Source organism: Abramis brama (genome assembly GCF_963993115.1).
Source record: "Abramis brama genome assembly, chromosome: 6".
In the NCBI taxonomy this organism is placed as follows: Eukaryota; Metazoa; Chordata; class Actinopteri; order Cypriniformes; family Leuciscidae; genus Abramis; species Abramis brama.
Window position 1 is genome coordinate 15019008 of NC_139968.1, and position 20893 is coordinate 15039900.

Here is a 20893-nt window from a genome sequence, read left to right on the forward strand (position 1 = left end):
TTACCAGTCTGTTAAACTCATTTGACAAGTATAAGAAATAAACACAAAAAGGATTGTGGATTTTTCCCTTACTACTATTTTTTATTAGTTGTTTTAATATTTTTTATTGAATGGGAACCGGAACCGGAACCGGAATCGTTTGGTGGAACCGGAATCGGAACCGGAACCGGAAAATTTCTTATGATTCCCAACCCTACTGAGAATCTCACCTTTTGTTCTGCAAATGGCTTTCGGACCCAAATGGCCCTTGGAGCCTTATGCTGATTGAATTAGGATTGGCTAGACCCTCAGTCTAGAGTGTTACCTTAACCTGTATACTCATTTACATGCTTTGTTTGAATTTGTCTCCACCCCCAAAAGTCCCTCCTCCTAAAATGCCTATAAGATACCATGTAAAGTTATGTTAGATTAGATTATGTTGGACGAATCCGCAGCCGCGCTCAATAAAGAATACTTCTGTTTGAACGTGATCCCAACGTCTCCTGGTCTCTGCTTTGAAGAAAGAAAAACTTTACAACAGAACGATAAACAAGAGAGAATTGAAAAGAACAGGGAAATACAGCCTGACCTTTACATGAATTTGCCTTTCAAAAGAGCTCAAAAGTAAGACTGTACAATAAGAGACTGTACAAATACTCAATACTCTCTATTATTAGTATTGAGAATTTGAGTATTGAGAAGCACCCTGAATTTTATTTAAATTAAACTCAAATCACTGATGTGCTGTTTTTGTTGTTGTTGTTTTAACCAGAAACCACATTTCTGCTTTTACACTTAGCATAAAAAAAAATGATTACATGTAAATGAAACACATTTGTTTTTTCGTAAAAAGTATAAGATTAGAAATATCCAAACAACTGACAGATGCATTATTTCATCAAAACAATTTATTGGGTCTTGAACATAATAAGATCATGCAAACACAATGAATCTATGCTCCATGTTTCCTCTGTTTATACCTGATAATATGTTAAACACTTCACAGTTGCTGCAAATAAAGCAATGTTTTCAAGATTAATGTTTACATAATTGTTAAGACAGCAACATATTGACAGACTCACTTGTCTTAACTTCAGCCAAAAATGTACATTTTTAAGATCTCATTCTGTTATACAGTAAGAATGCAGTGCATAAGGCAGGAATATAACAGTACAAAACAGTCTTTTACATCAGAAAACTGTAAAAACTAAATGTAACTTACAAAGTAGAAAGATAAGGCAAAGTTAATTATAGCACACTTTATACAATGGCAAGTAAAAGCACTTTATTTAAAACTGATAATCATAAAGGGTACAAAATATAAATATAGTCATTAAGGCGAGAATATGTAACGTTTGGTCCTTTAGCAGTTGCAGAATAAAATACTTGTGGAGGAACATTAAGTTCTGGTGAATACTAGAGTTGTGAGTCGCTTCACTTTTCTGCACAGATTAATCTGATGGTTTGAGGTGCAGCACTTTATCAAATGTGTAAATTTTTACTTTTAATACATGTGATCATCTAAATTTTTAAAGTCATAATTTCATAGTCATAATTAACATTTTATGTCAGAATTTCAACTTTTTTATCTTATATTTATGATCTACCAAAACATGATTGTTTTTTTCTTATGAGCAGGAAATGTTCCTATATTCTGATCCCACACTGTAAAAACTAAAGGAGCCTCAAATATCCTGTTGGATACTCAAGGAACTTCAAAATGTAATTTAAGTGCCTCAAAGCTCTTTCTCCTAGGGTTACTGGAGGAGCATTGACAATCTTTGAGGTTCTTGCTGGAACTTATGGGATCCTTTAAGCACTTTAGTTCAGAGGTTCTGGAGTCACCTTTTCATTACCATGAGACCTCGAAGTGCTTTGGGGGAAAATAGAGGAACCTGAATGCAATAAAAGGGTTATTGGAAGATCTTTTAACATTTAAGTGGTTCCTGGAAGATCTCTTATGTTAAAGCCAGCATCTGGAGGAACCCAATGGTTCAGTGAGGCCAGAATAAGATTATTATTATCCTATTATTATTATTATTATTATTATTCTTATAGGGTACTTAAGTTTGATTCAGTATACATACCCAGGTGAAAATGACGTACTATTAAATGTATTAAAAATGTACTTGAGTGTGTTTTTAGTAGACCTACTACAATACAAATATACTTTAATGCATTTTAATACATTTAACAGTAGCCTACGTCTTTTTCACTTGGGTTACATATATTTAGTATAGGCCTATGCTATTTTATTAAGTAATTTAAACCTTAAAAAACAACACTAAATAATAATAATATTATGAAGAAGAAGAACCAGGAGGAGAAAAGTTGTATTCTGTCACGAAACTGCTGCTATTCCTCTGCTGTCGTCACTTCAGTGATGCTCGCGCAGTCTATGTGCTCGCGCTGCTCGCGCGCAACAACAATAGTATCCACTGACGTCATCGGGTTTGAAAGTAACGGCTCCTCTCATCAAAGCTTCCGCCGTTTGTTCGGCTCTCCGTTACAAGCTGGCGCGGATTAATGCACAGGCTTGCCTAGGCTGCAGCCTAGGGGCCCCACGTGTGCAGGGGCCTCGGATTGGCCAGACAATTTTTTTTTTTTTTTTTTTTTTATTTACTTAAGCGCAAAGGCACGGCGCCAGGATTCCAGTTTTGGATGGGCCAGACCAATTGTGGGTGGGCCTTAAATTAAAAACCTTATCGAATCACTGTTTAACCTAATAAAAATTACTGACTAATAGGCCTATACTGTTATATTATATGTGCGTATAGATAATATAGATTTTAATAGCTTGATGCTCTTTAAATATTTTGTTGCATTGTAAAAAGTTTCGGTGCATAGGACGGACCTATCCGCGATCGCTCTCCATGGTTCTGACCAAAGAAGAGCGCTTTGGAATCTCCATTACGCATCATACGCATCATACCTGGGCTGCGTTTCCCGATAACGCTGTCTCTTAGCGCGCTACGAAGACTCATAGGTATAACTTAACTAAAGGTATACTGCCACTAAAGGTATACCATTGCTAGGCGTCTTCAGAGCTATCATCCACTCGCGAGGCAGAGACGCTGAGAGGCAGAGGCGCTGGCGCCCTCCTAGCAACGGTGCTGGTCACGCTAGCTGCGCTAGCCGCGCTAGTATCCTGGGGTGGCAGAGACGAAGATGTGCTAGGTGATGTGGATCTCAGCTCTCTTCATCTCCTGGTTGCAGCGATGACTCCGAGACTGTACGTGCGCGTTTAAGGTAGCCTACCTAAACAACGACTGTTGCAACAGGGCCGAGGGCTGGTTAGAACATATTTGACGTCATTATGTTTTTTAATTTAATCAATGTTGATTATGAAAGTGAGCATGCAGCATGAGAAAGATATTATACATCATGAGATGCGCAATGTCTGGAGACATGGAGTGGGTAAGACATGATTTTGACCACTTCATTGAGTCTTGTTTTGTAGAAAGTCTCTTTTTAAAAGATTTTCGTTTTGTATAAATTGTATCTTAATTTTGATCAATGTTTTATCAACCAATTGCCTGTATTTACTAAATAAGAAGAAAATATATAGCAGACAATGTAATAAGGCGCCAACACGATCACTTGCATTGCACGTGAACTGGAGGGCGCCGAAACTCAGCTTGTGCCTCACAGATTTGAGAAATATAGGCTATCTATTATAGAAAGCTTGAAATGTCTACTTGCAAACGAAAATATTCAAAACCAAAAGAAATAGGCTACTCTCTGAATATGTCATCTGAAATGTGCATTTCTCTCTGGCGTTCATGGCGAGTCAGCATCGTCATCTTTGCAGCGACACAGAAATCACCAGTATATCAATAAATAATTAAATGTCTCCTTGCTTTTTAGACACATTCATAATCATTACTTTTACCGGTTCTTTGTGGCAAGCTTTATGCGTGCGTGCGTTCGTGCGCTTGAATGCGGCTATATGTAAACGCTCTTAGGGTATCATACCGTATAGCCTAAGTAATTAAATTAATATAAAGGGGCGATTTGTCCACGAATGGCTTAAATGAACAACTACTAGTCGACTAGAAAAAAATTTAGTCGGAAGCAGCCCTTATTCCACATATTTTCGAGCCAGGCTGCAGGACATTCTTCTGTGTTGAGCGTGTGACCCTGCGGAATGAACGAACGGAGCGGAATATTGAGAAATGCGCTCTCCGCTCACGAGCTCTGATCGGAACAAACCCGAACCTCACTGTCTGCTGAACTTGCACAGAAACATCAAAATGGACATAACCAGCTTTTTAAAATTGTTCTTAAAACTAAACATTTAGACTATTTTAGCACAAATTATGAGCTTATTGACGATTTTTTACAATTCTTGACAAATTAAAATATATTAAAAGTTTTTTTTTTTTTTTGAAGAAAAACAAATCCATAACCGCGCCGCGAACAAAAAAAGACCCTAATTGGCCCATAAGAAAAGAAAAAAAAAAGAAAGGAAAAAAAAAACAAGTAGGTGATTGGGTAGATGTGAATTGGCCACCACTTGAAGGAATGTAAAGGAAACATTGTAGTGTAGGGGGGGCCTCACACAAAGAGCAGCCTAGGGGCCCCTGACCACCTTAATCCGCCCCTGGTTACAAGGTTTGTAAACTCGCAAATAAATATAAATACAGAGTCTACTCACTATTAGTGTTGCACGGTGTATCGATACTTCAAAAGTATCGCGATACTCGGAAATGAAAAACGTCACGATACCTAAATTTATCAGTATCGATACTTAAAAAAAAAAAAAAAACGCCTCCCTATGGACGTCTGTGTTTTTTTCCTGACGCACGCAGCAAAGAACCTGCCGCTGTCAGTGTCATGTGACAAAACACTACAGCGAGATGGCTGCATGTGCGAGCACAAGTGGTCCACGACTCGTAGAAAAAGATGACGCGAGGAGTGACATATGGAAGTACGTTGCCTACCTTGCTCTGTTGCACGGTGCACTGATACTTCAAAAGTAAATCGGAAATTAAAAACGTCACGATTCCTTAATTTATTAGTATCGATACTTCTAAGAATGACCGCGTTCAAGATTTGTAAGGCCGGTGACACACTGGCTGCGTGTCGTGTCCGTTTTTATTTCGGCTCCCATGTTAACTGCCTGCGTGACACACGCGTCTGGGCGCAGCTCGAGACGCGCGGAAAACGTGTGCATGCTAGAAATAGAACCGACGCCTATTTTTCACGCGACACGCAAGCGTGTTGGAAGCGTTTCTAGGCAAAATATGTAATTTGTCATGTCATGTAATTTTGACACGAATACATATTAATAAATGACATTTTGATGTTTGAAAGTTTTGACATAAATATAAATGTAATTTAAAAAAAATATGATCGATTTTCAAATATTGCACCTCTCAATACAGAACGAATTATTCTGTAGCCTATTTTGCCGTCAACACTGCCGACTAGGGTTGCACGATATTGGGAAAAAATGACATTGCGATATTTTATTTTTCTGCGATATATATTGCGATATGAAATGAAATCTAATCTAATTTTTTCTTACAAACAAATATGGGGTAAGCACACTTACATTCTCATTTTAAATTATTTAAACATCAGAGTATTATTTAAATTAGAGTAAATTATTTGTTTGTAACTTTAGGATATGGTTTGAATTGTTAACATTAGTTAATGAATCTAGTAACTAACATGAACTTACCATGAGCAATACTTCTGTATTTATTAATCTTTGTTTATCTTAGTTTATAAAAATACAGCTGTTCATTGTTTGGTAATGTTACTTCACAGTGCATTAACTATGTTAACACATACTGCACAACTTTTGATTTCAATAAGGCTATAGCCTAAATGTTGAAATTAACAATGTTGTAGAAGTGCAGTTTACTAATATTAAATGTTAACTAATGTAGTTAAATAGTTTAATAAATAGAACATTATTGTAAAGTGTTACAGGTTTTGTATACACCAATTCAGACGTCTCGTGAGTTCAGTGTTGGACAGGTCAGTTGTTTAAACCATAGGTTTAAACCATTCATTAAATTGAATCGGTTCAAATGAATCATTAGTTCGCGAATCGGACATGTAGTCTACGGCACGCGTTGTATAATTATCTCAGCAGTTTAGGACATCGCACAAGATTAGTCAACACAGAAAACATTTCATCACTGGATAGTTTTTTTTTTTTCGACACCATCGTGTCAATTGATTTTGATTAATATGCGCGAGGGAGAGAGAGAGAGCAAGACAGCGCTCGTGTTGTTTGAAGACGGTGAAGGTGAGCGCGCGCACGCGGCCGGGGCTCTCTCGCTCTCGCTCTGCTCGTTCTTATATGCGCCCTGTTAAACTGACAGGACTTAAAAACACATGCAAATGATAAACTTTCACTCTATGATGGTTAAGATGTGCAATTAATCCGCGAATCACATGCGTCAAGGGCCGGGGAGCAGCTGGCCCGTACAGTTAATGAATAACGGATCAGCCTACATCGCACATCCTGCGATGTGACTATCGTGGATTCGCACATCGCGATATCGATGCTTAAACGACACATCGTGCAGCCCTACTGCCGACGTTGTCTTTGCTGCTATTTATGTTTAACATGAAGTATAGGCCTTCCACAACTCTCTCTCCCACGTCAAATATATCACCAATGAGGCTTATCATATGTTACCAATATTAAACATTGTTTAATATAATCGCTGTTCATATTTTTATTCAAAGTTCAGAATCAAGATAAAGCTCTTATGTTTCTTATGATAAATGAGATAATGCTGCTAAATTTATCATTTTTTTACCTTGAATGTCATTGCTCTAATGTATTTTTTATATTTTGATATTTCATATTTTGGTCAAATGTTTAATATATCTGCTGTTCATATGTTCATTTATTAGTGTGTTATATGATTAGAATGTTGTCCCGGTTTTAAAATAAAGCACAGCAATGATATTTGAGAGTGTTTCTCCCTTTTCAGGAAAAGTATCGAAAAAGTATCGAAATCGCAATACTTGACTTGGTATCGGTATCGAAACAATAATTTTGGTATCGTGACAACACTACTCACTATATATTCAAACACACATATATATAAATTAAATTTATTATACATTACTACGTTTTTACAGTGTTTACCACTCGTTTATTGCACAGTATCTGGTATGAAGGTTTTAGCCGCGATGCTAACTAACGTTACGTTGATCTAATGTAATGAACAAATGGAAATTATTGACTTATTGTCTTAGATTGATTTAGTCATTCAATTCAACATATTCTGTACAACTGTGTCGTCAAATTGCTGATATAGCCTAACTAATTTAGCAGATTCCTGCTGTTGTCATTGGCGTTTGTTATGAATAACAAAAGCAGGTTAATATAAGTTAGTTTGGTCTGTTTTTGTTTAGCCTAACTTTACTTACTACATGTGCCCTCATTGGCTCATTCTCTCAAATACGTTACAATTTTAAAGCCATTTACTGGTCAATAAATATTATGTTGTGAATAATCAGCTTTTTTTCTTTTGTATCCCCAGAACAACCATTACATTTCTAAAATAATCTGAACATTTCAGTGGCAACATTGAATTACAGTAAGTTAACTTACCTGCACCACATGCAAGTACTTTATTACTATGAACTTTCTCTATGGGAAATTGTATTGTTTGACTGTGTACTAGTGTTTTTTAAATCAGTTATTCTCTGAAAATCCTCATGCTCTCAAATCTCATTCATGTTACTCAGAAAAATAATATTAGGTTTGGTTCACAAATAATGCTATGCATTTTTTTCTTATATCTTTATCATTTGCATTTGAATATAAGACATTTTAATTCTGAATTATAACTTCAAGTTTAGTCTTTTTCGATAAAAAAAAGGAAAAAGCTATTACAGTATATGGCTTCAGAAGACTTACAACACAACTGATAACACATGAGTTGTGAACTCATTGATTATTTTTAGGATCTTTTCTGGGACATTTTTGGAGCTTAACCATTTTTTACATAAATTGTTGCATTGAATTGAACTAGACAAGTGTACATAAGAATGGTTTCATGAATGATTTACACTTTTTTTTTCTGCTTGTGTTTCATGCAGTGAAATTGAATGGTGACTGGGGTTGCATTATGCCTGAGATCTGCTTTTGGGTTCCACAGACAGAAAGTCAAACAGGTTTGGAACGTCACAAGGCTGAGGAAATTATTTAAATTTCACAACTATCACTTTAATAACATTACTAACAGTAAATTTTGTACTTTGCAGGGACCTTGGTAAGCTGAAATACAAGTTTGAACAAGAATAAAAATCCTCCTGTAGACCTGAAAATCACTGAAGTGCCTGGACCATCCACCAGAAAAGAGGAGAAACAAACGGAAAACGAATCTGCTGTACCTTTTCACTTTTCTAACTCTTTAAGTACCTCACACCAACTTGGTCCCATAGTGACATTTTTGACCACAAACGAAATTGCTGACCATGTAAATTCTTATTGAAATGACTGGAATTCACCAGTGAACATTCACAGAACAACAGATAATTTTACTGCACCTTAATACTGTTTCCGGGTCGAAGCCTCTACTTCTACTTCCTCTATCTTGTTTCATGAGAATACTCAACAACCATTTATGAACACTGTTGATTCAAGTCACACATTTAAGCTTTTCAAAAGCCATAGTGTACATTACAGTCTCCAGTCTAACGGCATCCCAGACTTGAACATTATATGATTCAAAATAGCTGAATAACTAACCATCTAAGATTTCGGTATAGAGATAAAGGTTAGGATCATAATTTTCAGGAATATTACAGCACAATGAGTGTATATTAGCACTGTTTGTTTGTTTTTGGCATCTGATAGAGCTTTTGGACTTGGAAACAGTGATGTCAGACTTACCATCGGACTGAAACACAAATGTTTTAAAGTTAAGATGGACATTTTTAATTAATCAAAATGTAATTTTTTTACATTGATTTATTTCGTGGAACATATGCGTTTCCATGCATTTTGTTGAGATGTCTTTTCTTGTATAGCCTATTGTATATACATGGTTGATTATTCATGTTGCTTATGTATTATACTATTTTTTTTGTGTATTCATTGATATTAATCTATAGTTAGCTTTTTTTCCCATGTGCATAGAAGTGTATGTATAAAAATTAATATCAAATATGTAATAATTCTTATTTTGTATTTGGTCCAATTTGTTTATTATAATAGAAGTCAAAGGTAACCATAGTAACAACATGAAATTAAATATTTAAAAAAATGAAATTTGGTTCCTGGAGGCACCCAAAGTGGTTCCACACAGTGCCTATAAGAGTTCCTCAGGAAACTTGTGTGGCTCCTCAGAGAACCACCCCTTTTCAAAGGGTGCCTAAAGGATCTACAGACGGTTCCGCCGGTGTGGCAAAGTGAAGAACCCCAAAAGGTTCCTCCAGGCACCTTTTATTTTTACAGTGCATGGTTACAGGCGACATTAAACTCTCACACTCCTAAAAATAAATTAATAAGTAAATAATGAAAGACAGATATTTAAGAAAATATGTCTAATGAGCTTATATTCTGCTGTTGTTTTGACTTGTCATGTACCAAATGCTTTATCGTTATTATCAGCTATTACTGATTCATGTGTTAAACCTCATGAGTGCCTGATCTCATGTCGTGTCTGTCTGCCCTACGACTGCTTGAGTTCTTTCTTTTCCACCAAGCTACAATAACTATAACTATAACTGTAACTATAATTCCAGATGCAATGCCAACCCCGAGCGAAAGCGATGATGTTTCCACACTGTCTGGTTCTGTTTCTCCTTGGTTTTCTTGTTCAGTCGATATGGATACTTTTTCTGCTGTTGATTCTGCAACAAAACAAAGTATAACAGGAAACTTTACCTCACAGTGATAAAGATAATAGACCTGTCTATAATTTATATACAGAAACATTCAGACTGAAACATCACTAGTGAACATCAAATAAGGGATCAACTTCTTGCAGTATTTAGATTTTAAAGCAAACAACTTTTATTATATTAAAAATGTTATGCACAATTCCACTAGTTTCACACACCGTTGATGATCAGCTGTACAGTATGATGTTCATTTGAGGGTGTGATGAAGCAGGTGTATTTTCCAGCATCAGTGTGAGTGACATCTGTGAGTTTGATGGAGAAGTTTCCTCTCTCATACTCCTCTGGAAAAGTTTCAACTCTAGTCTTGTACCGATGGTCCTGTTCTGCCACAGAATCTTCACCGTTGACTATATCACACACAATCTTGCCATTGTGTCTCCAGTGTACATTAATGTCTTGAAGTTTCAGATCATGTTCAGTGGAAGAACACGGCAGGAGAACAGAACCACCAATAACAGCCTCTACTGTTTCCTGCAGAGACACTGAAACAACACAAACTGTTATTGACCATATTCACAGTTATTTCCTGGTTTTCAATAAGCCAGCTTTGGTATTTCCAGTGAACTGTTAGTTATCATTCTGTTCTTCAACACAAAACCATCAAATGGTTGACACTTTAATGTTGTATTTCTATTTTTAATGCAGGTGTCACACGTTTGCAAACACAAGTTTTGTTGATTGCAATAAAGACTTGAATCTAATGGGAACGTTGGAATAAGAAACACAGTGTGTGTAATTGGACACACACACACGCAACATTTTTCCAGTACTTCAGATGTTATTTTCAATGTGATAACCAAAAACATTATTTGTTCATCCTTCTGAGATTGTCCACATTTGTAAAACCGAATGTTTCAAGATGTAGGAAATCCAACATTTGATAGAAAACACTTTCATTTAATAATAAAAAGACATTAATAACCACTTTAACAGGAGATGGGGGAGAGGAGTGTTTATTGGGTCATATTAACCATTTCCTGTAATATTTTTTTTAATTAATATTAAACATGATAAAAATCACTAGGTTTAAAAATAAACTGGTGAATTATGACGTACTCACAAAGTCTCATAAAAACAAAAAGTTTTCTTGCGAATAAATGACACAGAGTGAGCACTGCGCTCTCCCTTTATAACAGAAGCTGTCAGTCAGTTTAACGCAAGCTCAATGATTTCAGTGCACTTGTGAAAACTCCCATTGTATTCAATGAATCTAAATAAAGTGCACAATAAATATGTGTGTGTTACAGTGTTACAATAAATCTGTTACAGTGTGTAGATGTTTATTTTCACATCAAAGTGTGAAAACTGATGGTTGAATTGAATTCTGCTGAGGAGGAACATGTCTTTTTATGTTGTCTTGCGTTTGAATAACTAAATTAATGCTAGGCCTGACTAATTAAGTGACTATAATCTGATTATGAACTAAGTATTACACTACTGATGTTGTTAAAGCTACATCAGGACATTGAAGATACCGACACACCAGCAAAAGACATTTCACAGGAAGTTTTCCAGCTGGATTATAATATTGCAGAAGTTCTTATAACATTCTGTGCAGATGGTCAATTTTAACTGTAACTTTAACAGTCAGTGGCAGTGATTCATCTTTCAAAAGTAGTTTAAGTGCTTACCTTTGTTTATCAGCACCGCAAACACACAGATGAAGCCACAACTGCAGAAACAGAAAACACAAGTTTATTTAACTTCCTTTGGTTCAACTTGAATAGTACGGTACAAACACTAAAGTCATGAGTTTGATTCCCACATAACACACATAATAAAGGTAAAATGGTAAGATAGGATAGGGTGTCCCTCCCATACTTAGTTATGATCACTGATGTCACTAAATTCATCTCTAAATATGTTACAAACTGGCAGTAAATGTTCTTAAATTGACAACTTTACTATTCTGACCCTATTGGTAAACCCTTGAATTTACTACAAATCAAACTACTATCAACTAAAACTCCCTGCACACCAGTTCAAACAGCTAATGCTAACTGCTAACCACTGTGGTAGATTTTTCTCTATTTCTCACAAGCATTTCTCAGAGAATCTCTCCCAAGAAGAAGCAAGGCCGAGGATCTCAGACAAATTCCATTGAGAATCCCACCCACATAGAATAATACATCAGGTTTTATAGGATAGGAGAATGGGCGAAAATGACATGAAACATAATTTGATTGGTTCTTCATAGACAAACCCTTCTGTACTAGGTAAAAGCAAATTCTATTGTTTCAAACTCATCTGTAAAGTTTCATTTTCCCTATTTGTTATTTATACACACACACACTCAAAGTGAACCAAGAGATTGGTTTGAGTACATTTTGTTCAAATGTTAGATGTTAGAGTTATGATTAGTTTGATATACAGTTTATTATTTTATTAATAAAAAAAATCCATCACACCACTTAATGCACACCATGCATATAATCTTTATATTCATTAATTAACCAATTCAATGTTTTAACAACACTTAAACGATTTCCTTTTTAATTTGAGTTCAAATAAAGCATTTGACAACCAAAACACAGCAGGATCAACAAGCTAACGTTACATCAGGCCTCACTGCTGAGAAGTACATGTGTGTGCAAATATCGTTTCATTCTGCATTCAGCAAACATACCTGATCATGGTGGACCAATATTATCAATATGTATTTAATTTGAGTAAAATGCATGAAAATACTATTGAAATTAGGGTGAAATACTACTGTTTACAACAGAAAGTATCGTAGGTCTTCAGCTTCCGTATACTCCATGCGTTCTACGTCATGACATCAGACGTAAGTGACGTCAACAGAAATCACGTGAACTGATCAGACACACGCAGATATTTGTTGAGTTTGAGTTTCATAAAAGTAGCAATACAACATTATTACAACTTGTTTGTCAAGGATAACACAATAAAGTTGCATTAACTTATTTCCATTGTGGTCCTTGATTTTTTATTATTATTTATTTATTTATTTTTTACGAGACATTTTCATGACAAAACTTGCACACACAAAAATAACTATCACAAAAAACAAAAACACAAAATACACATATATCCAAATCTATAAAGCCATCCAATCTAAAAACAATCTCTTTACTCTTATACTAAAACCAACATTATCCATTAAAACCTTAATGTCCACTTATTCCACTCCTGCGCACCTGTGTATTCAAACGTCCTATTACCATACAAAGTCTTACACTTACATAGATTCAGATCCATTATACTTTGTCTAGTATAGTGTCCATGTCTTACATTAACCCGAGAGAAATAGAAGTTAAAAATACACTGGGGCCCAATTATTAATAATTTATACCATTTGTAGTTTCAGGAATGCTAACCGTCTTTCAATGGGTAACCATCCAAACTGCTGAAAGTGTCCCAATATCCACATGAGTAAAATAATGATTTCCTAAAACTACTTTTGGGTACTTTAGACCCAATGTCATGATTCCTGTCTTGTGTTCACCCTTGTCTTGTGTGGACTTTTGTTATTTCCTGTCCTGTACCATGTTTTGTAGTCCCTTGTAGTTTTTCTTGTTTATTAGTCTCCCCAGGTTTTTCTGATTAACCACACCCCCTTGTTATCTTGTTTAGCTTGTTTGCCTGTGTATATAAACCTCTGTGCTTCAGTTGTTGTTTGTCGGTTGGTGTAGCTGTTTCCATGTTCCTGTCCTAAATTCTGTGTTCTGTTGTCTGCCTGGATTACCTGGATTACCTGGATTACCTGGATTACCTGGATTACCTGGATTACCTGGATTACCTGGATTACCTGGATTACCTGGAGGTTTTATTAAAAGTAATGCTTGCACATGGATTCTCTCTCCGCTTCATTCCTGCCTCATCGTAACACCCAAAGAGAATAGATTATGTTTTACCCAGATGTAATAAAAGCTTATTTTCAGACAGCCTTCATCTTAACAAGCTCTTCATCTATAAATTTTCATGTATTCTATTTGTCTCCTTATCTGCAACTAAAGCATCATCATCTGGGTATAAAGACATATTACACTCACACACCTCTTGGATAGGCTATCATTTACATAGCCTATAACAAAAATAAAAGAGGGCCAAGTACATCTCTAATCATCTGTCTCTGCACTTTAATTCATCAATAAATAACATGAAAAAAAGCTAGACAAAAGTTAGACACAATATTGTGCTAGTTTCAACTGAAAAATAATCAAGTTTGAGTATAATAATAAAAATAAGCTGGTCTTTTCAGCAGGATGCTCGTCCTTCTGTCTGATGTGACGTTTGATCCAGTATTAGTGAAATGAACAGCAGTAAATGAGTAAATGTTCTCAGACTTACATGAGTATCTGAGTGAAGCTTCTTTCTTAAACTCCTCTGAGAAAACACTGTGTTCTGGATCCTGATCCTCAACTGAAACATTTCTCTGAATGATGTCTCATATATTCCTGCTGTCACTGAGTCTTTAATATACTGTCATGTCTTGACTCTATCACTGTAAGAGCAGGACAAGAATGCAGAGCTTCCAGTGACATCCTCATTCTGACCTACAGAAGAAAAATTAAAGAGAGATAATTGAAAACAACAGTGCTAAATTTAGTGATACAATTATTAAAAAACAAAAATGAATCTTCTACAACAATAAATTACCTGTTTTCTTTTTCATATCTGGGCTAAATCCAGAAAGATCTTCTTCACAGTTCCTCTCTCCTGTTTTCATCCTGACAAACTGAACAATCTCTGAGAGACTGAGGCTGATATCCTCTGATGATCTGATGTTTATTGTACATCCTCATTCTAGAGAGAGAGAGAGAGAGAGAGAGAGAGAGAGAGAGAGAGAGAGAGAGAGAGAGAGAGAGAGAGAGAGATAGTGAAACTTCACAGTCTAATGAATTTGCTTTTCAAACCTTGTGTATTAACATACAGTATTTGCATGTAGGTTTGGATGTGTTGCTTGTTTAAATTCAGTTGAACTTTGTGAATTCATTGCTACACGTACATTTGTTTTACTGTAGGCCCTATACGTATTACGTATATTCTTTTACATTATTATAATGTTAATAGATTCAAGATTCAAGTGGCTTTATTTGCCTGGTAAAAAGATTTACATTGCCAAAGCATTGCAATACTAAGCAATACTAAGACTTACATATTCACACACACACACACACACACACACACAAAAAAAAAAAAAAAAAAATTGTGTGTTTTTTTACTTAAAGGGGCTATATGCAACTTTTTCCCCAAAATAAACGTAACAATAGCCTTTTTATTTTACCATTTATGACTCAAACATCTCCTGATTAGCATACTGACACCTTGTCCGCTCACAGTGGGTGCACCTATAAGCCTGTATCCTATTTTTCCTATTTTCTGTCGGGTCGGATTTTTCCCGCGCTGTCTGCGGATGTGACGTCAAGCGCGTTCATGTTAAACGTTTCAGATCACTCTGCCACCACCGCTAGTCAGCAAGTAGCCTACACTCGCAAGCAGTGCAATGGAGAAACTTACTCTTATCAGTGTAAGAGAACACTTATCTCAAACAATATATGTATACTGTTCTTACCTCTGTAAACATAATGTTGACCTCCTTGCAGCAGATGACTTGTGAAGTGTGCACGTACGAGAGCGAGCAGAAATGAAGAGCAGTTCTGTTTTTTGGCCACAGGTGTCAGTCGCGAGTTTAAATTTCAGAAAAACGCATATAGCCCCTTTAAGTGAGCATGGTGCTCACTTGCCAATGTGTTATGTGCCATGCCAAAATGTTTATCGTTTATTTTTTTTTATCTGCATGTATGTTGATTTTGAGCATTTGCCTGTGCTTTTTTTGTTGGGCTCTAAGGACTCTTGTTAGGATGAGCCGAGGGATAAAGGAAAAGGGGGGTGGCCATGTTTTTTTGGTTTTTTTTTTTTTTTGGCTTACATTTGTCGCTAATCTGATTTCAGATTCATTCTTTCCCTTTTGAACAACCCATTTTCAAGATTTGATCCAATCCGATAACCAAAATCCGATCAGCTTACCTTTAAACAACTGGCCTGAAAACTGTGTATCTGGATCAGGGTGATCCAGTCCAATGTTGCTTTGAAAAACCGGCATAAAAGTAAGATGGATTACCTGATCCTGAACAAGAAAAAATGGGATTTCCAAATCCGGATAATTTTGATCCAGATTAAATGTTTTGAACATCTGGCCCATAAAGCTGGTTTTGATGAGAATTGGGTTGTAGCTCGTTGTCTAGGTTACTGTGATTGTAAATAGGTGTCTGTGTTTTAACAACGTTTAGCTCAAGAATAGGGAAGTTCGAACAGCCTATGTGAATATTGCCAGCTTCACTGAACTCCTTGAGTTAAGCACTGACCGCATTTCTTTATATTTGAGTCCAAGTTCAAACACTATGAAACGCTCCATTAACGTACGGAGCTCTGAAACACTGCCAGCGGGACATTAAACAGGAAGTGTCTGTCCGAGCTCAAAACAGGTTTTGCGTGGGAATGCAAATATCTTTGCGAGGGAACGCAAAAGTTTTGCGAGGGAATGCAAAGTTTCTCGGGGGAACGCAAAAGATTTGGAAAAAAAAATTCTCCCAACCTAAAATTTTTTCCACCACCACGTCCCTTAGGGGCTCCGTATGAACCAGTGGATTTATACGTTTTGCTCTTTTGGGGAACATTGTTTTTTCATCAGGACTTGAATTGCCTACATACCTCAAAGCAGAAAAGGACAGAGACAAGACTGTTGAGTATTATCTTTGTTATTTATATTTTGCTTGCATGGACTCTTGAACTTTCTCTATATAGACTATTTTGTTTGAGTGTTATACAAAGAGTCAACAGATTTATGTTATGTTTGCATGTGCTTTACAATTGTCTAAGTTGCCTTTTTATTTTCAATACAATGTTGTTTGTGGTCTTTGATGTCTTTGCAATCATGCTGTTTTTGTGTAGAACGTTTGACAAAGAGTAAAAGGGAACAATAGGCAACTCCCCTTGTGATAATGATTCAACCTTTTATGAAGAGTTGAAGTTGTTATAATGTTCCAGGTAAGAGGTTGCAAACCGAACTTGGACCAATCAGCTGTGAGCAAAGTGACACGTGTCTGATGCGAAAAAGTCACTCCACCTGTTTCTACTCCAAATTAAAGGTCACTACATAGCAAATGATTTTTAAAGACAAAATCGTCTGGCTTTTAGTAATGCTTATTTAGAATAATACATTTGTATGATTTAGATATTATTTATGTAATTATTATACCCTTAATCGATCACACATGTACAATTTTAGTTCATCAATTATTATTACGCAGTTTAAATGAATAAATATATAAAGGTAATACAAATATGCAGTATGTAATATGTTTCCTCTGCTGCCCTCAAGAGGCTGCAATTGTTATTTTCCCACCATATAAACCCAGGGGGCCAATGTTTCGGAAAACATTGAAGCTTCCCCGTGCACTGCCATTGATTAGCAGACCATCACCTGCTGTTAGCATTCCATTGACTCCCATTCATTTTGGCGTCACTTTGACAGCGGATAACTTTACATCTGAGGCGTTTAAAGACTCCATTTGTCCATTATTTATTTCTAAAGAAACACGTAAATGTATAAAAGGCTCCATTACCTTATATCTTACGTTATGGCCCCGTAGATGCAGTTTTTGTAAAAATAGGCTAACGATTGCATTAGACGTGCCGGTATTCGGTAATGCGATAAATCCTCTAATCTCTAATCCTCACACGAAGAAGAAGCATGGTGGAAGGAGGAACGCTGCCGACAATTTAATGCAGAGGGATTGCTGATCGAAGACGGTTTCCCTTTGTGTCAGACATGTGGACGGAAAGTGGCTGCGAAACACGGGAACACGTCTAACATGTTCGCTCATATTCGCGACAACCATCCACTGCAATAGGGCTTGGGCGTCGTGACGTCATACTTGGCGTGGCGGCCATGTTGATGGCCTCGCGAATGTAAACAGCAAGTCGAACGAGGAGAAGAGTTGGGAGAAAAAAAAAGAAAAAAAAGATGTTAAAATCCCGAAAAGGATGTGGAATTTACCGGGATACGTTAAATAGGGAAGCCAGGGACCAGTATGTGGACAAATTTTCCTGTAAAATATCCCGTATTTTAATAACTTACTCTCATAACATTAATGTTAGCCCTTCCATCGGACCTGTCAGTCTCTGTACTGTTGTCCTGTTGCTACCCCCTTGCCCTTCCAGCGAAACAGATGTTTTCAAAGCATCGTTTTGCTTACTTGAAGGCAACCTTAGCGTGATATTGGCCTTTTTAAGATAACAGCGTGGTTGTTGTGAAAGGCAAGCACGCGCAACGCGCCTACATTTGAAATAACGAAATTTTGGTTGGCAGGAAAAATGGTCCAACGAACCGTTCGGTTTGAAAATGCGTACCGAACACCGAACCGAAAGCCTCGTACCGAACGGTTCAATAGTCTACGAATACGCGTATTACACCTCTAAGTAATATTTTTATTTTATTTACAAATATCAACATTGTTATTATCAACATGATTAATTCATATGAATACAGATTATTTATAATTATTTAAGCTGTAGCTCAAACAGTAGAGCGTTGACGCTTGTAACAATAAGATCACGAGTTCGATTCCCAGGGAGAACAAGAAGTGGTGTGTGTGTGTGTGTGTGTGTGTGTGTGTGTGTGTGTGTGTGTGTGTGTGTCCTCTCATGAGGAGAAGCCTAAAGAAGCCACTGTTTTGTTTGAGCGCAAATATTGTTTGGAAAAGACTTATCTAATAATACACACGATCCACAGCAAGCCGACCCCGTCTCCTTCAGGCCCGGTTCTACGGGGGTGCTTGAGGGTGCTAAGCAGCCTCAAATAAAAGTGAAAGCACCCTCAGATGAAAAATTATTAATAGCACACATAAACGAGATTTTGCCGAAAATAAAACACAGACGGATTTCACACTCTTGCCTATAATAGGATAGCCTACACAAAATAAATAAATTAATAAAATTAAACAAATATATATATATATATTAAATAAATTATTTCGTTATGCTTTCATGTTTAATGCATTGTAGTTGTCCTTTCGTGATCGCGATACGCAAAAGGTGAAGCTGTCTCTTTAATTGCCCACTTTGCTTGCGTGCGTGCTTCCCGCTCAGAAATTTTGTTAGCTGACTTTCTGAGACGGGGCTTTAGGTAACGTTATGTGTGTTGTGTAACGTTAAGCTAGCGCAGCTTCTTGGTCTTTTGCTGTCAATTGTTTTGAACTGCTTGTCGTTGTTATTGGAGTTGTCATAAAGAATATAGCAGCAATACCTTGGTGTAATAACGTTACTGCAGCAGTGCTTTATCAATATGTTTATGCATAACGCTAACAATGAATGACTGATTGGGTGTTGATGTGTTGTCATGGTTGTCATATTGTACAGACCCGGCATTCAGCGCTAGTGCATTATGGGTAATTGTTTGTTGGGAGTTGATTTATGCGTTATTACAGCAATATGGTTGGGGTTTGTGTTAGTAAAGTTACGTGTGTTTATGTTCAAGTTAGGCTGGATGTTCTTGGTACATTTTCTGCCTTGTTATGTAAAAATGTGTCTCTCACCGTCATGGAGAGAGACGTGTGTAAGGCAGTGACTTTTGGCCATTCTAGGAATGTTTAATTGAAGTTGAAGCCGGTAACAACAAGGGTATCACCACAGTGTAAGTAGGCTATGTGTGGCATGTTTTAATGTTTTGCAAAGTGAAGATTGCTGCTTGTTTACATGCTATTCTATAATTTACTGCCAGATCGTATATTGTTTAACATAACAGCAATTACAGTAGTATTGTTGTATACAACATCCCCAATTTTGAGATACTATGTTTCAGACTGATGACTGAGCTATTTCCTACGAATATGTAAGCAGCACCCTCACTATATTCAGAAGCACCCTCAGTGATTTGGTTCTAGAACCGGGCCTGCTTCCTTCTTCCCACAAAATAACTTTTGTGGACGGACGTCAACATTAGAGACGTGCGGAAGACGTCGGAAAAAAGACGTCATCTGGCGTCACAGTCTGCACCTTCAGGGGAGCAAAATGGGACGTGCAAAAACGACGTAGAAAAGACGTCGTTTCGATGTGTCTATGCGCAGTGTGTGTGTTAACTCCCTCAAATGCCGAGTTCATAATGTGGTGAATTCCCGCTCCCATTTACTTCATATAACCTAGAGAGACGCGCGTCGCGATCTGTGCACTGCCGCGTCTCGCGCTCGTCATGCAGTCAGATTCAGTATGCAGTGCACCTTATGAACCATGGCGTTAACTTGAACTGCATCTCTGTCAGTGCGTGACTACAGCTCGTTAATAAACAACGTTTTTTTTTATTTTATTTTTTATTGATCCATTTCATATAATCCGTCTTCATTTGGCAAGTGTGCTTGCGCAAAAACATTTTTCATGTTCAACTTTTGTTTTTGTGTGTGTGTGTGGATGCTGCTGATAAAACAGCTTCGCCGAGACTACAGAGACATGCATTTGTTTGTGTGTGTGTGTTTGTTTCTTTTGTAAAAGTTTCCCGGATATAACTTCCCTTTTTAATGCACAATTTTCCTTACAAATTATATTATCAGCATTACAATGTGAGTAAATGAGCCGTGTAAAATGTAAGGAATGATACCCCCCTTCTAGAACAATGTGCATTTACATTTAAATTGTACATATTTAAAGGCATGGAATTGCAGTGTAATAGTGTTAGCTCACTATTTTAGCTTTTTTCAGTACATTAGGTGAGGTAATCTGATAATATTAGGGATTCTCCCCAGCGAGCAAAAAGTCGTCTAGAAGACGTCTAAAAGACGTCATTCTTAGACATCCAGAAGACGTCCTCACAGGAGCCAGAATGAAAGTTTTTTTGACGTCTTTTCTGGACATTGTATAGACGTAAATTAAAGACGTGCTAAAGACGTCATTCTTAGACATCCAGAAGACGTCCTCACAGGAGCCAGAATGAAAGTTTTTTTTACGTCTTTTCTGGACATTGTATAGACGTAAATTAAAGACGTGCTAAAGACGTCATTCTTAGACATCCAGA

General features: G+C 36.7%; 2 protein-coding genes across 2 annotated transcripts in view; both read right to left on the bottom strand.

Annotated features, from left to right (window-relative positions):
* Positions 1 to 20893, bottom strand: part of LOC311084410 (T-lymphocyte activation antigen CD86-like) — a 182572-nt gene that overhangs the window by 34856 nt on the left and 126823 nt on the right. The window lies entirely within an intron of this gene.
* Positions 7543 to 12644, bottom strand: LOC311084417 (uncharacterized protein). The gene is made up of 4 exons (XM_084116425.1): positions 12491 to 12644; positions 11496 to 11536; positions 10023 to 10346; positions 7543 to 9813 (listed from the first exon to the last, which is right to left on the bottom strand). Exons 1-4 carry the CDS (start codon positions 12496 to 12498, stop codon positions 9590 to 9592), a joined length of 597 nt encoding a protein of 198 aa, XP_083972551.1. The 5' UTR covers positions 12499 to 12644; the 3' UTR covers positions 7543 to 9589.

Excerpts from the sequence above, each read along its gene's own strand:
- LOC311084417 (XM_084116425.1), bottom strand. Across the intron at positions 10,347-11,495 it reads TGCGGTGCTGATAAACAAAG|TGTCTCTGCAGGAAACAGTA; the intron begins GTAAGCACTTAA and ends GTGTTGTTTCAG. Across the intron at positions 9,814-10,022 it reads TGTACAGCTGATCATCAACG|AATCAACAGCAGAAAAAGTA; the intron begins GTGTGTGAAACT and ends GTTTTGTTGCAG.